This window comes from Quercus suber, unplaced genomic scaffold (assembly GCF_002906115.3).
Source record: "Quercus suber isolate HL8 unplaced genomic scaffold, Cork oak 2.0 scaffold_28, whole genome shotgun sequence".
Lineage (NCBI taxonomy): Eukaryota > Viridiplantae > Streptophyta > Magnoliopsida > Fagales > Fagaceae > Quercus > Quercus suber.
This window is the reverse complement of record NW_027069493.1, coordinates 1520597-1540148: the sequence shown is the minus strand read 5'-3', so window position 1 is coordinate 1540148 and position 19552 is coordinate 1520597. Positions and strand designations below refer to the sequence as shown.

Genomic DNA, 19552 nt, shown 5'->3' with positions numbered 1-19552 from the left:
TACATTTTCATTCTTATTTTTGTCTTAAGTTTAAATTATTAAAAAAAAACTCATTACAAAGTTTAAGCATGAAATAAAAAGAACTTTTTTAAGTTTAAGAACTGAAAACAATCTTTTGGTAAAGTTTAGAGGAGTAGTTCTAGCCTTCTAAGAGCACAAATTATTTTATAACTTTAATGTGACAGATTGTAAGTGATTGTCTATTACTTACATATAGATTTACAATTTTTTCTTCACTACTTATGCTCTTTTACACAATTGTAGCAAAGAAGTAAGAGAAGTTGTAGTATTAAATTTTCTCATTTTAAGGGTTGAAATAGAATTTTACCTAAAAATAATCGACCACCCAACCAGCTCCTGCCACATCATCCAACGAAAAAAAGAGAAGAAGGTCAAAATCGTCATTTTGACTCACAACTCTCCCAAAATCAAAAAGAAAAACATGGCGCCATAAATTCCACTCTTCTTCTTCAATACAAAAACCCTAAAAAACCAACCAATTTCCCCAAATTCTCTCTCTCGCACAAATTCAATCAATCAGTCGATCAAAAGAAATTCGAAAATGGAGAATCAAGATAGGCGCGTGTTGTGCTTAGAAAATTCGGAGCTGGCGGCGTACCTATTGAGCAAAAGGCAAGAACTCGCCGATAAACCCAAAGGGATCACGGAGAACGTCGACGCTACACTCTCCAAAGCTTACTCCAATATCTGCAACTCCAAAACCCATATCCAAACCCTCAAAGACTTGTCTCAAGTCAAGTACGCTTTCTCTCTCTCTCTCTCTCTCTCTCTCTCTCTCTCTCTCTCTCTCCACTTCCACGAAAGTTTTGATCTTGAAATCGCATTTTCTTTTTCTGTGAGTAAATTGAGAATTTGGGGATTTATTTATTTATTTTTGTGTGGGTAAATTAAGAATTGTTGTTGTTGTTGTTGTTGTTGTGCGTACACATTCATGGGAATTTGTATTGGGTTTTCTAAGAAAATTTTGATATTGAAATTCGGTTTGTATAAGCTGTTGGAAAACTGTGTTTTGCGTTTAAAAAAGCTATGAGGAGTTGTGGTTGTAAAACAGAGTTTTGGGTTTTAAAAACGCTCTTTTAAGCTCCCAAAACGGCTAACCAAACAGACCCAAGAATGTGGAAAATATTTGTTTTTGATTGCTGAATAGTTAGTTTTTCCTGGCAAAGAAGTTAACTTTTGCAGGTGTTTTTTTTTTTTTTTTTTTCCCATATCCAAACCCTCAAAGACTTGTCTCAAGTCAAGTACGCTTTCTCTCTCTCTCTCTCTCTCTCTCTCTCTCTCTCTCTCTCTCTCCACTTCCACGAAAGTTTTGATCTTGAAATCGCATTTTCTTTTTCTGTGAGTAAATTGAGAATTTGGGGATTTATGTTTTATTTATTTATTTTTTTTGTGTGGGTAAATTAAGAATTGTTGTTGTTGTTGTTGTGTGTACACTTTCATGGGAATTTGTAATGGGTTTTCTAAGAAAATTTTGATATTGAAATTCGGTTTGTATAAGCGGTTGGAAAACTGTGTTTTAAGTTTAAAACAGAGTTTTGGGTTTTAAAAATGCTCTTTTAAGCTCCCAAAATGGCTAACCAAACGGACCCAAGAATGTGGAAAATATTTGTTTTTGATTGCTGAATAGTTAGTTTTTCCAGGCAAAGAAGTTAACTTTTGCAGGTGTGTTTTTTTTTTTTTTTGCTTTCAATTTCCGAGGACTAATTAAAGACACATTATGGATTATAGTGTTGATGAGGATGTTGGATTGATGTTGGAATGTAGCTCTTGAGTTTCCAGGGAAGTTCTGTGCTTGAAATGGCATTTCCTTTTTTGTTTCCTGTTGTGAGTAAAGTGAGAATTGGGGGATTTAATTTGATAAGGCTGTGATTGTATTCAACGGTATTGGGTTTAATTTGTATTGGGTTTTCTAGAAAAAAAGACTTTTTAAGTTTGAAATTTTGGTTTCTTTTGCTTCAAATGAAATTCTGTTTGTTTCCACTGAATGTAGCTCTCGAGTTTACCGGAAAGTTCTGAGCTTGAAATGGCATTGTTTTAGGTGAATAAATTGAGAATTGGGGGATTTAATTTGATAAGGTTGTGTTTGAAATGGCATTTTCTTTTTTCTCTCTTCTTTAAAATGAGAAAATGAGAGGAGTTGCGGTTGAGTTTAAAATGAGAAAATGAGAAAATTTGATAAGGTTGTGTTTGAAATGTGTTTTGAGTTTAAAATGAGAGGAGTTGTGGTTGCAAAACAGAGTTTTGGGTTTTAAAAACGCTCTTTTAAGCTTCCAAAATGCATAACAAAATAGACCTAAGAATGTGGATTTTTATTTTTTATTTTTTATTTTTATTTTTTGTTTTTTAATTGCTGAATGGTGAGTTTTTCCTTGCAAAGAAGTTAACTATTGCAGATGTTTTTTTTTTTTTTTTTTTTTTTTTTTTTTTGCTTTCAATTTCCGAGGACTAATTAAAGACACATTATGGATTATAGTGTTGATGAGGATGTTGGATTGATGTTGGAATGTAGCTCTTGAGTTTCCAGGGAAGTTCTGTGCTTGAAATGGCATTTCCTTTTTTGTTTCCTGTTGTGAGTAGAGTGAAAATTGGGGGATTTAATTTGATAAGGCCGTGATTGTATTCAACTGTATTGGGTTTAATTTGTATTGGGTTTTCTAGAAAAAAGACTTTAAGTTTGAAATTTTGGTTTCTTTTGCTTCAAATGAAATTCTGTTTGTTTCCACTGAATGTAGCTCTTGAGTTTCCCAGAAAGTTCTGAGCTTGAAATGGCATTGTTTTAGGTGAATAAATTGAGAATTGGGGGATTTAATTTGATAAGGTTGTGTTTGAAATGGCATTTTCTTTTTTCTCTCTTCTTTAAAATGCGAAAATAAGAGGAGTTGCGGTTGAGTTTGAAATGTGTTTTGAGTTTAAAATGAGAGGAGTTGCAGTTGCAAAATAGAGTTTTGGGTTTTAAAAATGCTCTTTTAAGCGTCCAAAATGCATAACAAAACGGACCCAAGAATGTGGAATTTTTTTTTTTTGCTGAATAGTGAGTTTTTCCTGGCGAAGAAGTTAACTATTGCAGATGTTTTTTAAAAAAAAAAAAAAAAAATTCCTAGACCCAATTGAAGACACATTATGAATTATAGTGTTGATCAGAGTGTTGGATTCATAAGTATATAGAATGAATTTCTGTTTGTTTGTACACAGAATGTAGATCTCAAGTTTCTAGGAAAGTTTGCGCTTGATTTCCTTTTTTTTTTTTTTTTTGGTTGCTGTTGTGAGTAAAGTGAGAATTGGGGGATTTAGTTTGTTTTTTGGTGTGCATTCATGACAATTTGTATTGGGTTTTCTAGAAAAACTTAAGTTTGAATTTGGTTTCTTTTGCTTGAAATGAATTTCTGTTTGTTTCCGCTGAATGTAGCTCTCGAGTTTTCCAGGAAAGTTCTGATCTTGAAATGGCATTTCTTTAGGTGAGTAAATTGAGAATTGGGGGATTTAATTTGATAAGGTTGTGTTTCTGTTTGAAGTTTGTGTGTGTGTATTCGTGGAAAGTTTGTATTGGCTTTTCTAGGAAAATTTTATGCTTGATTTTTTCTTTTTATTCATTTGGGTAAAATTGAGAATTGGGGATTTAATTTGTTAATACTGTGTTTGTTTTTGAATGCCCAAATCATGCTGTCATGGGAATTTGTATTAAGTTTTATAGGAAAAATTTTAGCTTGACTTCGGTTTCTTTTTTTCTTTGGGTAAATTAAGAATGTGGGAATTATTTGTTTTTGATTGCTCAATATCAAGCAATGGAAATTAAGTAAAATTTTCTTTATTGAGTACAAATTTGGGAAATTAATGGCAGTAAGGTTTCTTTTTTCCAACAGTAAAATTTTCCGGCGAAGAAGTTAACTTTTGCTGGTTTTTATTTTTATTTTTAGCTTTGCTTATAATTTCCCAGAGCCAATTGAAGATACATGATTGATCGTAATGTCAATTAGGCCATTGGATTCATAAGTAAATAGAATGAATAAATCTAGGGACACAATTTTGTCCACAACTTGTTTAGGTGGTAGGTTGTGAGTAGTGGAAAAATATAGTGATGTAAGTGTTGGGTTCATGTGAAATTGATTGTTCACCACTCACAATTTGCCATATCAATAAGTTGTGGAAATAGTTGTGTCCATTGCTAAATTGAAATAGAATTACATTTTTGTTGGGAGTATTTGTCAGGGTTTTGTTTTTCCTCTTTAAAACGAAAATGACATGAAGGGCTTAGATTTTTACTACAAAAGTTTCTGTTTAGTTCTGAATTTTCTTTGACTTTGGTTGCTGAGAAAATGTGAGAAATGGAAAAGGCAGAAATTTTTTGTCTTGGAATGTTTGGGGAAAAAGATAGAAAGAAATACCTCCACTTAAGAAAGTCCTATAGTATTTGTACAATCACATTTTGATTTTTTATTATGAACTTAAAGAATGATATAATGTTTCAAAAGCTTGTTTCATTTTATTTTATTTTTTTATTAAAATTTGTAATTTGTAATTTTATGGAATGATTCAAATTGTGCTATAGGGGTGTGGGAAAATGGATCCTAAAACTTATGCAAGGGTTCTTTGAGACTGGTTCAGGCAGTTCTGAACCGGAAGACTTGGCAGGAAAAGGTAGTTTTTGGCTGATGCTTGGAATTTCAGAATTTTTTATTTATTTTTTATTTTATGTTATTTTATTGATGTACTTGGAAAAGTTAATTGATACTCCTATTCAATTCTCATTTAGGCAAGAAAAAGAAAGGAATGAAACGCTATGTACCACAAAAGAATTCTGTGGCATATGCGTTGTTGATTACCCTTTACAGGTAAACTGGATAATATTTTGGTTTTTTTGGGTCCCCTTGATACATAATTTTTGAAATGTGTAATTTTTTGTTAGGGGTACTACAAATGGGAATGAATTTATGCGTAAACAGGAGCTTATTGATGCGGCTGAAGCTAGTGGGCTTTCTCGGGTGCCAATTGGGTATGTTCATAGTTGTTTTCTGATTTTGTTAAATAGTTGTGTTTAGGTGGTTTTGGAGGGTGCAATTGATGTTTACGGGACTGGTCTTGTTCTTAGGCCAGAAAAGGGAAAAGGGAAACCTGCACAATTTGGAAGTTCCACAAGAGATTGGTATACGGGATGGAGCTGCATGAAGTCATTGATAACCAAGGGATTAGTTGCAAAATCAAGTTGCCCTGCAAAGTAAGATCATCATTTGCTCATTTCGTATCTCTTTTTAATATGTGTATCTTTCATTAGTTATTGTATGTGGATTTCATTATTCCTTATTGAATGACATGTCTTATGTAAAAGCATTCTCCTCTGTTGTTTGTTTAGAAGCAATTTAGTAGGGCATAGAGATATTTTTATTTAATGGTAGCACTCATCAATGAATTTATGCATGCTACGTATTATGTGTTATATTATTGGATTTGTCCAGTGGCTCTTAAAACTTTCTTGTTGCTGCATTAGTAGAAAATTTTCCCCCAGTGCTTCCTGTCTACTAGCACAACGATTATGATTCTATCTTAAGGTGGAAGATAATTGTTACCAGTTTGACTTGTGTTAATTCAAGATGAGAGTTATTGTATAACTTAAATTGTTTCAAATCATATAAATATTATATATGCAAGCAGTTATTTTGTCAACCCAAAAAAATGTCATTTAACTCCTGAATCACAATCTTAGTTGGGAATTCTGCAGATGTGAATTCTCTACGTGCTGTTTTTAGCAGACACTGGTGAGTCGTGACCTTGTTGATTTGTAGGTACATGCTAACACAAGAAGGTCAGGAAGCAGCACGTGAATGTCTCATGAGATCTGGTTTGGTTAATCCAGCAGAGAACTTGGCTAATGCAGAAGTTTATTCCGATCAGGGTGCACATAGTACACCAGATATTGATTTTACTCCCCCTGAGAAAGAAGTGACATCCACATCTACTGGTTTGAGTAGGCGTAGGAAATCAATGGATGTTCCACTTGAATCACTTGAGAGGGTATATTCAAATTACTTTTTAAATTGTTACTTGTACTGTGAGGTTAAATAATTGTATGCTAAGAAGTTATCCCCACCTTCAATTTTCCTTTTTCCTCCCATGTTTGGTTTAAATTTTATATATATATATATATATATATATGAAAACACTCTTCCTAAACTTTTCCCTGAAGCCTCCGCCCTCAGTCTCTTTTGACTGCCAGTCATTACTTTCAATCTGGTTGAGATTTTATAGCCCATGATATCCTACATGTCATTAATGAGAACGGATATCTTTTTTGAGTTTATAAGAGTCAGAATTTCATTTAACTGCTGTTATTTAGTCAAAGATATTGTTACTTCTGCTAGATATGGTTATGATTTGCTTGATCTGCACTAGACAGACTATACAAGTTAGCCAATAAACCAGTAACCTTGGGACTCATTTTTTCAGGACAGCAATCAGGAAATTGTCATCTTTGATTGCGAAAAAGAATTAAGTTTGCTAGAATGGACTTATATTTCTATTTATTAGAAGAGTAACGGAGACTTATATTTTGAAGGGCCAACATGTTATCCATAGTTACAACAATAACAACTGTCCCAAAATTTTGGGGGTTGGCTATGGAAAATAGACTAGTTAGGGTCAGCCACATGTATTCTTTTCTATCTAAAGTCATACTCTTTGTCACCTATTTAATTGACATGTCATTTTTTACTACTACTAATGTTGTTTTATGTCCTCCTCTACCTTTTTTCGTACCCTTGGCTTGAATAAATTTACTATTCTCCACTATTGTGTTAATTGCTCTCCTTTGTTCATGATGCTGTCATCCGTAGTTAAATTTGATCAATTAATCACTAGTAACTAGAATAAACACAACAAAATTTTAGTTTCCTATCAGTCTAATTATAGATCAAGTGGAACATTCATTTCCTAACTAGAAGAACAAAATTAAGATGAACCCCTTTGTTGGTGGGTTTGAGCTCTATATGGGTGTTATACATTCATTTGTTGCTTTGAGTGTAAATTCTGTAGGCATATGTATGTAAAATTATTTGTTTTAGAGCATAGTATCAACTCACACCTTATATATGCATTTTAGCAAGAAAAGTCTATATAATATCTTTCTTCCTGTTATTTGGTTTGTAATCTGCTTGTCTGTGTATTTTTGCAAAGACAAACACCTGCTTCAGTTTGTTGCTTCTTGTTCTGTTCTTTTTTGTTTAACCTTTTTTTCCCTTTCATTTTTAAACATCACATTGGACATGATATTTATGCAATAGTTATAAATATGAAAGGTCAATATATTCCTCTTGTGGTAACGTCATTTTTCTGTTGACTTGTATTATTATTAGTTTTTTTAATATATTTTTTCTTGTTCAAATTTCCAACACTATAGTTTACGCGCATGGGTTACTCTAAGGAACAAGTTCTTGCTGCTTTTGCTGAAGTTTCAGAGAGTTCTCAGAAGGAGATCTCATCACTCTGGCCAGCAGTTTTATGTTGTCTTCGAGAGGATCAAGTTTATGGTTTGCATTCTGGGTCCCAATCTGTAAGAGAGGATTGTCATGCAATGTCAAATGCTTACACTAATTCAAATGGTAATAAACTTCATATTATATGTTAATGGATGATACTGAGTATTCTATCTTGATAAAGAACTTTATAAATTCCCAGGTCAAGGTGAGGGTAGTCTGATAGAGTCTTCTCATGATGGTGGACATATGCCAGAGTTCTATTCCTCTGTTACTGCACCGAACTCTTTTACCTTGAGAGCTTGCTCATCATCAGTAAGTGTGCATATGCTTGAGAAAATGATGCTTTCTTTTGCAATTTCTCTCTTCTTTGTCTCAAACCCCCCTCTTCCCCCCCACCCCCCCCCCCCCTCTCTTTTTTCTCAAAAAAGAAAAGGCAGCTGAGGATCCTCGTCAGCTTAGGGCCTACTTCTTGCTTATGAGATGCCAATGCACGGGTGTCGAGATGTTTTGGTTCAATGATTTGAACCATCTCTTAGAAATTTTTCAAATCTTGATATCACATGTTAAAATAGGATTGTGAAATCAAATTTTCCCATTTTGTTGGTTCCAAGTTACACTATGAGAGGAACTATGGTTAGACAGTGATGATTTCTGTTTAGATATGCAATCNTGTGTATTTTTGCAAAGACAAACACCTGCTTCAGTTTGTTGCTTCTTGTTCTGTTCTTTTTTGTTTAACCTTTTTTTCCCTTTCATTTTTAAACATCACATTGGACATGATATTTATGCAATAGTTATAAATATGAAAGGTCAATATATTCCTCTTGTGGTAACGTCATTTTTCTGTTGACTTGTATTATTATTAGTTTTTTTAATATATTTTTTCTTGTTCAAATTTCCAACACTATAGTTTATGCGCATGGGTTACTCTAAGGAACAAGTTCTTGCTGCTTTTGCTGAAGTTTCAGAGAGTTCTCAGAAGGAGATCTCATCACTCTGGCCAGCAGTTTTATGTTGTCTTCGAGAGGATCAAGTTTATGGTTTGCATTCTGGGTCCCAATCTGTAAGAGAGGATTGTCATGCAATGTCAAATGCTTACACTAATTCAAATGGTGATAAACTTCATCTTATATGTTAATGGATGATAGTGAGTATTCTATCTTGATAAAGAACTTTATAAATTCCCAGGTCAAGGTGAGGGTAGTCTGATAGAGTCTTCTCTTGATGGTGGACATATGCCAGAGTTCTATTCTTCTGTTAATGCACCGAACTCTTTTACCTTGAGAGCTTGCTCATCATCAGTAAGTGTGCATATGCTTGAGAAAATGATGCTTTCTTTTGCAATTTCTCTCTTCTTGGTCTCAAACCCCCCTCTTCCCCCCCCCCCCCCCCCCCCCTCTCTTTTTTCTCAAAAAAGAAAAGGCAGCTGAGGATCCTCGTCAGCTTAGGGCCTACTTCTTGCTTATGAGATGCCAATGCACGGGTGTCGAGATGTTTTGGTTCAATGATTTGAACTCTCTACTTGAATTTTCATATGAGCTGAATCACATAAAAAAAAAAAAATGATTGACTCTAATGAAGATAATATATTTTGGATGCTTTTAGATCGCGGTCTAGGAGAATTATTGAGAATATTTGTAGTCAATACAAAATCAAAATAGAGGTGAGTTCTCACGAATCTTCTATCTATTAGCTCTCAATTATTCTTTTAATATTCAAGGGCATTGATACTGTTTCCCTTGTCATTGTTTGATGTGTATAATGGAAAATAATGTTAAAAACACATCACCTTTTAGTGAACCTATATACATATGCAGAACCATATATACGTATGTACACATACACATGCACACACATCTATGAATATGATTCATTTATAATACCTTTTTAACTAATATTTTATCTTTTTTTGATACATTTGCTTTGTCATAATTGAGTTCATTAAAAAATTGGTAGTGATTCTAGACCAACACTAGTAAGGAGCGCTTTCATGATTCAATGGCTTAGTGGAGGTCTTTGTAGTTATTTGCCGACTTTCAATGGAGAGTAATTTCTCAGTTAGAACTTTCACATGATATTGTAGTCATTAGGTGACGTGATTTCTAAGCAATTATCCATTGTTATGGCTTGAAACCTCATCTAAGGCAATATTAGCATCAACATGATGTCAAAGAATGCTTTATTAAACAGTCTTGGAGAACTATCTTCAGAAAATGAATTAAAGTTTTGGGATTTTTCCCTAAACCTATGATCTCCTTTGACAGACATCCTCCAATCCTATCTCAGTGTCTGCCCAAAATATGTGATTAAAATGTAGAGCACATTAGTTTACAAGTGCCTTTGACCTATGGCTTCTTGTTGGTGATTATAAAGGTTTTTGATAATACATACACTGATACGCTTACATATGTACATGTAGGATATAAAGTTTGCTTATCTACACATACATTTGAGGTTTTTTGTAACCATATGAATCTGTTATATATATATAGATATATATATTCTTAGCCTGCATCAATTTTTGAGATTTGTTAATCAGTTCTCCAGATTTTGATAGGTTTCTATTGTTCAACTAAATACTATCAATGATATAAATATTTTCTCTTTGCAGGTTAGGCGGTTACCAGTTGGTGATGGGATCTGGATAGCTCACCATAAATATCTTGATAGTGAATATGTACTTGATTTTATTGTTGAGAGGAAGAAAGTTGATGATTTACGCAGCTCAATCAGGGATAATCGCTATAAGGATCAAAAATTAAGGCTTCGGGTACTAATTCATATTCAAATAACTTAGCGCTATGTCTTTCATTGTTGAAGTTTCTCAGCAGTTAGGATATTGTTTTTGTTTTTTGGTAGCATACTTATACATACATGTATTGTTGTTCCTCTTTTTACTGTCACAAATTTTGCTGTTGTGATTTGTTGCGGGCATTCTTAAAAATACTAGACCATTTAAGTTCTTTTGTTAAGTTATGTGAGAATTAGGATTTTTCCTAGTTTAGTCTGTATCAGTCAGTATAGGAATAGTTTTTTTTTTTTTTATTTTCCTTTTTCCTCCCATGTTTGGTTTAAATTATATATATATATATATATATATGAAAACACTCTTCCTAAACTTTTCCCTGAAGCCTCTGCCCTCAGTCTCTTTTGACTGCCAGTCATTACTTTCAATCTGGTTGAGATTTTATAGCCCATGATATCCTACATGTCATTAATGAGAACGGATATCTTTTTTGAGTTTATAAGAGTCAGAATTTTATTTAACTGCTGTTATTTAGTCAAAGATATTGTTACTTCTGCTAGATAAGGTTATGATTTGCTTGATCTGCACTAGACAGACCATACAAGTTAGCCAATAAACCAGTAACCTTGGGACTCATTTTTTCAGGACAGCAATCAGGAAATTGTCATCTTTGATTGCGAAAAAGAATTAAGATTGCTAGAATGGACTTATATTTCTATTTATTAGAAGAGTAATGAAGACTTATAATTTGAAGGGCCAACATGTTATCCATAGTTACAACAATAACAACTGTCCCAAAATTTTGGGGGTTGGCTATGGAAAATAGACTAGTTAGGGTCAGCCACATATATTCTTTTCTATCTAAAGTCATACTCTTTGTCACCTATTTAACTGACATATCATCTTTTACTACTACTAATGTTGTTTTATGTCCTCCTCTACCTTTTTTCGTACCCTTGGCTTGAATAAATTTACTATTCTCCACTAGTGTGTTAATTGCTCTCCTTTGTTCATGATGTTGTCATCTGTAGTTAAATTCGATCAATTAATCACTAGTAACTAGAATAAACACGACAAAATTTTAGTTTCCTATCAGTCTAATTATAGATCAAGTGGAACATTCATTTCCTAACTAGAAGAACAAAATTAAGATGAACCCCTTTGTTGGTGGGTTTGAGCTCTAGATGGGTGTTATACATTCTTTTGTTGCTTTGAGTGTAAATTCTGTAGGCATATATGTATGTAAAATTATTTGTTTTAGAGCATAATATCAACTCACGCCTTATATATGTATTTTAGCGAGAAAAGTCTATGTAATATCTTTCTTCCTGTTAGTTGGTTTGTAATCTGCTTGTGTGTGTGTATTTTTGCAAAGACAAACACCTGCTTCAGTTTGTTGCTTCTTGTTCTGTTCTTTTTTGTTTAACCTTTTTTTCCCTTTCATTTTTAAACATCACATTGGACATGATATTTATGCAATAGTTATAAATATGAAAGGTCAATATATTCCTCTTGTGGTAACGTCATTTTTCTGTTGACTTGTATTATTATTAGTTTTTTTAATATATTTTTTCTTGTTCAAATTTCCAACACTATAGTTTATGCGCATGGGTTACTCTAAGGAACAAGTTCTTGCTGCTTTTGCTGAAGTTTCAGAGAGTTCTCAGAAGGAGATCTCATCACTCTGGCCAGCAGTTTTATGTTGTCTTCGAGAGGATCAAGTTTATGGTTTGCATTCTGGGTCCCAATCTGTAAGAGAGGATTGTCATGCAATGTCAAATGCTTACACTAATTCAAATGGTGATAAACTTCATCTTATATGTTAATGGATGATAGTGAGTATTCTATCTTGATAAAGAACTTTATAAATTCCCAGGTCAAGGTGAGGGTAGTCTGATAGAGTCTTCTCTTGATGGTGGACATATGCCAGAGTTCTATTCTTCTGTTAATGCACCGAACTCTTTTACCTTGAGAGCTTGCTCATCATCAGTAAGTGTGCATATGCTTGAGAAAATGATGCTTTCTTTTGCAATTTCTCTCTTCTTTGTCTCAAAACCCCCCTTTTTTTTTTCAAAAAAGAAAAGGCAGTTGAGGATCCTCTTCAGCTTAGAGCCTACTTCTTGCTTTTGAGATGCCAATGCATGGGTGTTGAGATGTTTTGGTTCAATGATTTGAACCATCTCTTAGAAATTTTTTCAAATCTTTATATCACATGTTAAAATAGGATTGTGAAATCAAATTTTCCCATTTTGTCGGTTCCAAGTTACACTATGAGAGGAACTATGGTTAGACAGTGATGATTTCTGTTTAGATATGCAATCTGCATGTGCAGAACATAGTGTGCTTTAAGAAACAGACTGCCCAAGTTTTAACTTTGCAGTATTGTTGAACTTATTTACTTATAGATTGTGCAAATTATTAATAACATAATGCTCATTGTCTTGCTGAGTTTAGGATCAACCTGTGCAAAAGTCAAGGACAGATGGTTTGAAAGTAAATATGAATGCTTTAAGCATGCCACCTTTAAGCTTTGGGGAGAGATTTGAGGATGCATATGAAGTGGTCTTGATATTGGATGATCGAGAACAATTTGCCACTCAGGGGTCAGTGAACTTGATGTTTTGAGGATATCTGTTATGCGGTCTCGGAATTGGTTATTGTATTTCCTAAGGCATTAAATATTATTTATTTATTTATACTTCAAGGGGTTGCATAATTGATTGGGGAGCATGCCTCATGAAGTGGAGGTTACTAATTTGAATCTCACCTTGGCCCTCCCATGGGGGCGAAAATTCACTTATAAAAAAAAATTTTTTTAGACATAAGATGAGTGAGGTTTGTTTGCATGCGGGTGAGTGATATATGTTTGCTCACTTTTTTCAATAGTTACTACTATTCCTTGTAGGCAATTTCATTTTCTTCTACCATTGTTTTCTATTAAACAATTAACTTTTTTTTTTTTTTTTTTCTCATTTATAGACTGGAATACAATATATTGAGAATAAATTAGACCCTCATATAAAGGCTTGAAAATCCATTTGCTTAAATTTTAACTTGGAAATCTTTGTAAATATTTATCATTTTCTTTACTGATTTACTCACTAATCTGGGGTAATGCAAGTAATTTATCAAAGTTGCCCTGTAAATGTAGTTGGAGAAAACTTATTTCATGAAAATACATGATTGAACCCATGACCTTACCTTCTACACCTTCTTTATAGAGGAGGAGATGCCGTTAGGTCCAAAAAAAAAACAATTCTATTTTTTTTTTTGGAGTGGGGGAGGGTTTGTTACCATAAATTTGTAATTTGTGATGTTGTTTACCATAACTTTGTAATTTGTGGTATTGTTGTCTTTTGTTCTTATTGTATTGTCTTACGTTGTTTGTAATGATTGACTCTGATTCTTATCTTACCTATCAAAAAAAAAAAAATGATTGACTCTAATGAAGATAATATATTTTGGATGCTTTTAGATCGCGGTCTAGGAGAATTATTGAGAATATTTGTAGTCAATACAAAATCAAAATAGAGGTGAGTTCTCATGAATCTTCTGTCTATTAGCTCTCAATTATTCTTTTAATATTCAAGGGCATTGATACTGTTTCCCTTGTCATTGTTTGATGTGTATAATGGAAAATAATGTTAAAAACACATCACCTTTTAGTGAACCTATATACATATGCACAACCATATATACATATGTACACATACACATGCACACACATCTATGAATATAATTAATTTATAATACCTTTTTAACTAATATTTTATCTTTTTTTGATACATTTGCTTTGTCGTAATTGAGTTCATTAAAAAATTGGTAGTGATTCTAGACCAACACTAGTAGGAGTGCTTTCATGATTCAATGGCTTAGTGGAGGTCTTTGTAGTTATTTGCCGACTTTCAATGGAGAGTAATTTCTCAGTTAGAACTTTCACATGATATTGTAGTCATTAGGTTAGGTGACGTGATTTCTAAGCAATTATCCATTGTTATGGCTTGAAACCTCATCTAAGGCGATATTAGCATCAACATGATGTCAAAGAATGCTTTATTAAACAGTCTTGGAGAACTATCTCACTTTAGAAAATGAATTAAAGTCTTGGGATTTTTTCCTAAACCTATGATCTCCTTTGACAGACCTCCCCCAATCCTATCTCAGTTTCTGCCCAAAATATGTGATTAAATGTAGAGCACATTAGTTTACAAGTGCCTTTGACCTATGGCTTTGTGTTGGTGATTATAAAGGTTTTCGATAATACATGCACTGATACGCTTACATATGTACATTTAGGATATAAAGTTTGCTTATCTACACATACATTTGAGGTTTTTTGTAACCATATGAATCTGTTATATATATATTCTTAGCCTGCATCTATTTTTGAGATTTGTTAATCGGTTCTCCAGATTTTGACAGGTTTCTTTTGTTCAACTAAATACTATCAATGATATAAATATTTTCTCTTCGCAGGTTAGGCGGTTACCAGTTGGTGATGGGATCTGGATAGCTCACCATAAATATCTTGATAGTGAATATGTACTTGATTTTATTGTTGAGAGGAAAAAAGTTGATGATTTACGCAGCTCAATCAGGGATAATCGCTATAAGGATCAAAAATTAAGGCTTCGGGTACTAATTCATATTCAAATAACTTAGTGCTTTGTCTTTCATTGTTGAAGTTTCTCAGCAGTTAGGATATTGTTTTTGTTTTTTGGTAGCATACTTATATATACATGTATTGTTGTTCCTCTTTTTACTGTCACAAATTTTGCTGTTGTGATTTGTTGCGGGCATTCTTAAAAATACTAGCCCATTTAAGTTCTTTTGTTAAGTTATGTGAGAATTAGGATTTTTCCTAGTTTAGTCTGTATCAGTCAGTATAGGAAGAGTTTTTTTTTTTTTTTTGGGGGTGGGGGGGGGGGTAAATTTATAAGATAAAGCACAAATTATTAGAAAGATATGTCTCAAAATGAGCTAAAATAGTGATAAAATCTTTCCCCTTATTTTTTATTGGCTACCTCCAACCCCCCACACACACACACTTTTTTTTCTTTTTAAATGTAAGAGTTCCTACTTTAATCTATATCAGTTAGAAAGCATTTCACTTTCGCCCCTTAGCTAATGAAAATCAAATTATTTAGGGTTCTTCCAAAATATTTGAAATTTGTATCAGAATATAGAGATATAATCTAATGCATTCCATTCCATTGGATTGATTAAACTCTGAATATGTTACATCTTAGTTAGATGAATTACTGTTTGGAATGTGATTGGAGGATAAAGAACTGGTTTTATTAAGGAAATGAAAGTTACCGATGAAATGGAACATCCTTCCCTAGTTCTTAGAAGTCATGAGAGTTGAATTTTAGATTTTTACTTTTCTGCTCATCTTAGCACAACCCTTTTTTGCATTTTTTCCATGAAATATTTATTTATATAAAAGAGGCACCCCCTTCCCTTATAAGAGCAGGGAGGATGATGTTGTCACGATCCATTGGGTGCATGGCTTATTGGTTGTACTCAGTGCACAAGACTCCCATTTTTGTGGCTGCGCAAGTTATTACTAATAAAAATTTTTAAGGATGAAAACGATGTAAGAGTCATAAATTATGTATTTAAGGGCTGAAGAGATTCTAAAAGCCTTGAGAAATAGAAAGGTAGCCATGGCATCATCTATATTAAACCCCACACACACACACACACACACATACACATGTGATTTTGTGTAGATATGCATATATTTTGTGAACTGGAGGGTAATATTTCTTGGTCAAGATTTTGCTTTTTGTATCAAATATTGTACATGGTATCACCTCATTTAAAAATTTAAATGACATGGTACCGCATGTATCTTTAGATTTGTAAAGTTAAATCATAAATGTGTATCATGAAATGGACTCTCTACATTTAATTTGAAATGCAGAGGATCCTGGTCCAGATAATTGTATATGTAGGTTTCGTTTCCCTGTGGAAGAATTTTCTGTCATTGTTTAGGAAGAAGTTGACTTTTGTTAGAATTATAGAAATGATGCAAATATGCTGTTCTGCCTCATTATCATCTTCTTATTTTCTATGCCATTGATTATATATCATCCTAATATTTTTGGACATGAAATTGCATACTGTAAGAGGTGTGGACTTAAGAAGCTGATTTATGTTGTGGAGGGCGACCCAAATTCTTCTGAAGCTGCTGAAAGTATCAAAACAGCGTAAGCATTTTTCTAAAAATCTGTTTCATCTAAGTTGACAAGAAAACTTTGAGGCATCAGTTCAGGCAAATCACCCCCCTTCGAATGCCTTTATTTTGTGTTAATGAATTTAGAGAATTACTTTATTTTTTGTCTTTTCAACCTTTTAATCCTGCACTGGGCAGTTGTTTTACAACAGAGATTCTGGAGGGATTTGATGTGCAGAGAACAAGTGGTTTGGCTGATACTTTAAAGAAGTATGGTCATCTTACCCAAGCAATATTGCAATACTACAAATCAGTGCTGCCTGAGGATCATTCTAAATGCACTGGAGTATGTCCTCCTTTTGATGAATTTGTCAAAAGGTGTCAAGACCTGGATAAAATGACGGTCAGCGATGTATTTGCCATTCAGCTCATGCAGGTATGATTTGCTTCCATGTGAAGGAAATATTTGTCTTGTGAAAATCTTGCAGTCATTTGAGCCAATACATTGGGTTTTTTTGGGGGGATAAATTACATATACAACATCTTAATACTGTTATCAATGGTTTTAATGAACATTAAGCCCATGATTTTCTAGTTATATCTTCTGTTGCATTTGTAGAAACATCTGGCTCCATGCCTACACAAAAATTTCGCACTTTTACTTAGAGATATAAAACCGCCCTTTAATTTTGGTCTTTTTATTCCTGGAAGCATTCTTGTCCTTGATGTATTGGAACTTTTAAGTTTGTTCTGAATTTTTTTAGCAATTTAGAACTGTAGAAAATGGTGAATGTGGTTTACACCTGTTGCACACCTGGGTTCTTTTACCTACAAGTCTAAAACCCTGAGCACATACTTCAAGTAATTTACTTGAATTTAAATAAAGAATTGTCTGTCTTGATCAGGTGAATAACTGTGATGGTTATATCCTTCAAAAATTTGAATACAGGTCCCACAAGTTACAGAGGAGATTGCTGTTGCTGTTTTAGATTTGTACCCGACCCTTCTATCTCTTGCCCGTGCCTACTCTCTTCTTGTGAGTTCTCTTTTCCTTGGTTTGAAATTTATATTAGGAAGTCAATGATTGCTTATTTGAAAGCATTTGGCATTTGGGATAGTGAAAAGGGTAAAACCACAATAACTGTTTTTTACCTGTCTCAACTTTGCTTCAGTTATTTGTGCTCAAGGACTGTGTTTGCCAAGAAGATAGCTTTATTTGGTAATTTTTCCATAATTCATCTCACTTTGGGTTCAACTATCTGTATTTCACTAGGAGGGCAACACAGGTGCACAAGAGGAGATGCTTAGGAGGCAGAGTAACAATGTGATCAATGCAGTTGCTAGTAGGAATATATTTCAGTTAGTTTGGGGCAACTAACTAATTTAAGTTTCCTTGAAGTTAAATGAGGATGAAGCTTGATTCGATGAAAGCAAAAGCAATCTGCTTCATTGGTTGAAGTTAACCTTCATGTTTTGCAATGTAAATGAGATGCACAGCTTGTGTATGCATGTAGAAAAGCTTTTGATGCTAACCAGTGTTCTTTTCAACTAGTATAGTCAATGCTACAACTGCATATTGATGTAGTACCATAGAAAAGCCTTTGATGATAGGACTTGGACGTTTAGAATTTTTTTATAAGCAAATCAATCTTGTTCATATCGTTTAGCATACAATTAGTATAGTTACAGCTGCACATTGATGGATTTAACTTAACTAGTTCTGTTTTCATTTTGGGCCAGTTTTGCCTTAACCAGTTGGAACTCCAATGTCTCTTAGAGGTAGTTCAAGTGAGAGTTATTCGTTTGTGGCAAATAGTTCTGTTTTCATATTAAGAGGCATTTCGATGGTAATCAAGCCTTCTGATTAATTTTTTGACTCCATCATGGTCAACTAGGAAATAATTGCTTGGTTGACCTCATTTTTCCCACTGAGGTGGCAATTAATTTTTGTTGCAGAAGAGGAAACTTAGTCCACTATTTGCTTTGTTAATCTTTGGAAGTTGTTCGAAGTTGAGTTATTTTCTTCAGTGAAACACTGCCAAATTAGGAAAGCATGCTGTTCAACCGTTTAAGACGATGCTAGATTCTTCAATTCCAGTATTTAAATGCTTACACACATAAGGTGTCATTGATGCTCTTCAAGACCTCCGTGGTTTATTGCTCCCCTTCTTCCAGAGTTAAAGACTGCCCTTAATTCTGTCTTGTTGGATTTTTTTTTTTTTTTTTTTGAGAGGTGTAAACTTTTTGCCCAATAACTTGGCCCGTTGGGCTGTTAGTTGTAACTGGGATGGGCCCATCGCCATCTTCTCTCTTTCTCTAAGATTAAGATGGATTGGGTTCATCCTCTGTATATTTTTCCTCTAATATGTCATCTCAACGTTAGCTCTCAGAATAAAAGCTTCTTCATATTGAATTTGAGTTAATGTCTGGATTTCTATTATGTTGGAAGTCAATGTAATCAAGTAGTGACTACTATATTTTTTGAAGGGAAAATGTTAAAATTTTCATTACTGAGAAATATAAGTAACATCAAAAAACAATTTTTTTTTTTTTTTTTTTTTTTTTGGAGAGGTGTAAACTTTTTGCCCCATAACTTGGCCCGTTGGGCTGTTAGTTGTAACTGGGATGGGCCCATCGCCATCTTCTCTCTTTCTCTAAGATTAAGATGGATTGGGTTCATCCTCTGTATATTTTTCCTCTAATATGTCATCTCAACGTTAGCTCTCAGAATAATAGCTTCTTCATATTGAATTTGAGTTAATGTCTGGATTTCTATTATGTTGGAAGTCAATGTAATCAAGTAGTGACTACTATATTTTTTGAAGGGAAAATGTTAAAATTTTCATTACTGAGAAATATAAGTAACATCAAAAAACAAGTGATAAGATAAGAACAAAGAATAATCCTCAAAGTAGCGACTACTATTATTCAGCCAAAAAATAAAAAACAGAGTAGCCACTACTATTTTCTCTTGACCTTCTATACATCTTTTATTTTTTGATGTAAAACCTTCTACCCATCAAGTGACATTTGTGAATAACTGTAAAAAGAAATCATCCAACGATTCTTTGTGGAGGGAGGAGGTCCTTCTCTCTCTCTCTCTCTCTCTCTCTCTCTCTCTCATGAGTTACCTTCATT

General features: G+C 33.5%; 1 protein-coding gene across 1 annotated transcript; it reads left to right on the top strand.

Moving 5' to 3' along the window:
* The first annotated feature begins 465 nt into the window (after positions 1 to 465).
* On the top strand, positions 466 to 18827 carry LOC112030433 (crossover junction endonuclease MUS81). The gene is made up of 15 exons (XM_065769556.1): positions 466 to 759; positions 4568 to 4656; positions 4772 to 4850; positions 4925 to 5011; positions 5108 to 5233; positions 5799 to 6027; positions 7409 to 7610; positions 7687 to 7805; positions 12688 to 12836; positions 13709 to 13766; positions 14710 to 14868; positions 16369 to 16448; positions 16613 to 16850; positions 17364 to 17450; positions 17688 to 18827. The coding sequence occupies exons 1-15, from the start codon at positions 563 to 565 to the stop codon at positions 17790 to 17792; spliced, it is 2004 nt and encodes a 667-aa protein (XP_065625628.1). The 5' UTR covers positions 466 to 562; the 3' UTR covers positions 17793 to 18827.
* The last annotated feature ends 725 nt before the right edge of the window (positions 18828 to 19552 follow it).

What these genes read in the sequence shown, in the direction of transcription:
- LOC112030433 (XM_065769556.1), top strand. Translation starts at nt 563, where the DNA reads ATGGAGAATCAAGATAGGCGCGTGTTGTGCTTAGAAAATTCGGAGCTG. An exon ending in ATCAAAAATTAAGGCTTCGG is followed by an intron (nt 14,869 to 16,368) that starts GTACTAATTCAT and finishes GCATACTGTAAG; the next exon opens with AGGTGTGGACTTAAGAAGCT. An exon ending in TTGCCATTCAGCTCATGCAG is followed by an intron (nt 16,851 to 17,363) that starts GTATGATTTGCT and finishes ATTTGAATACAG; the next exon opens with GTCCCACAAGTTACAGAGGA.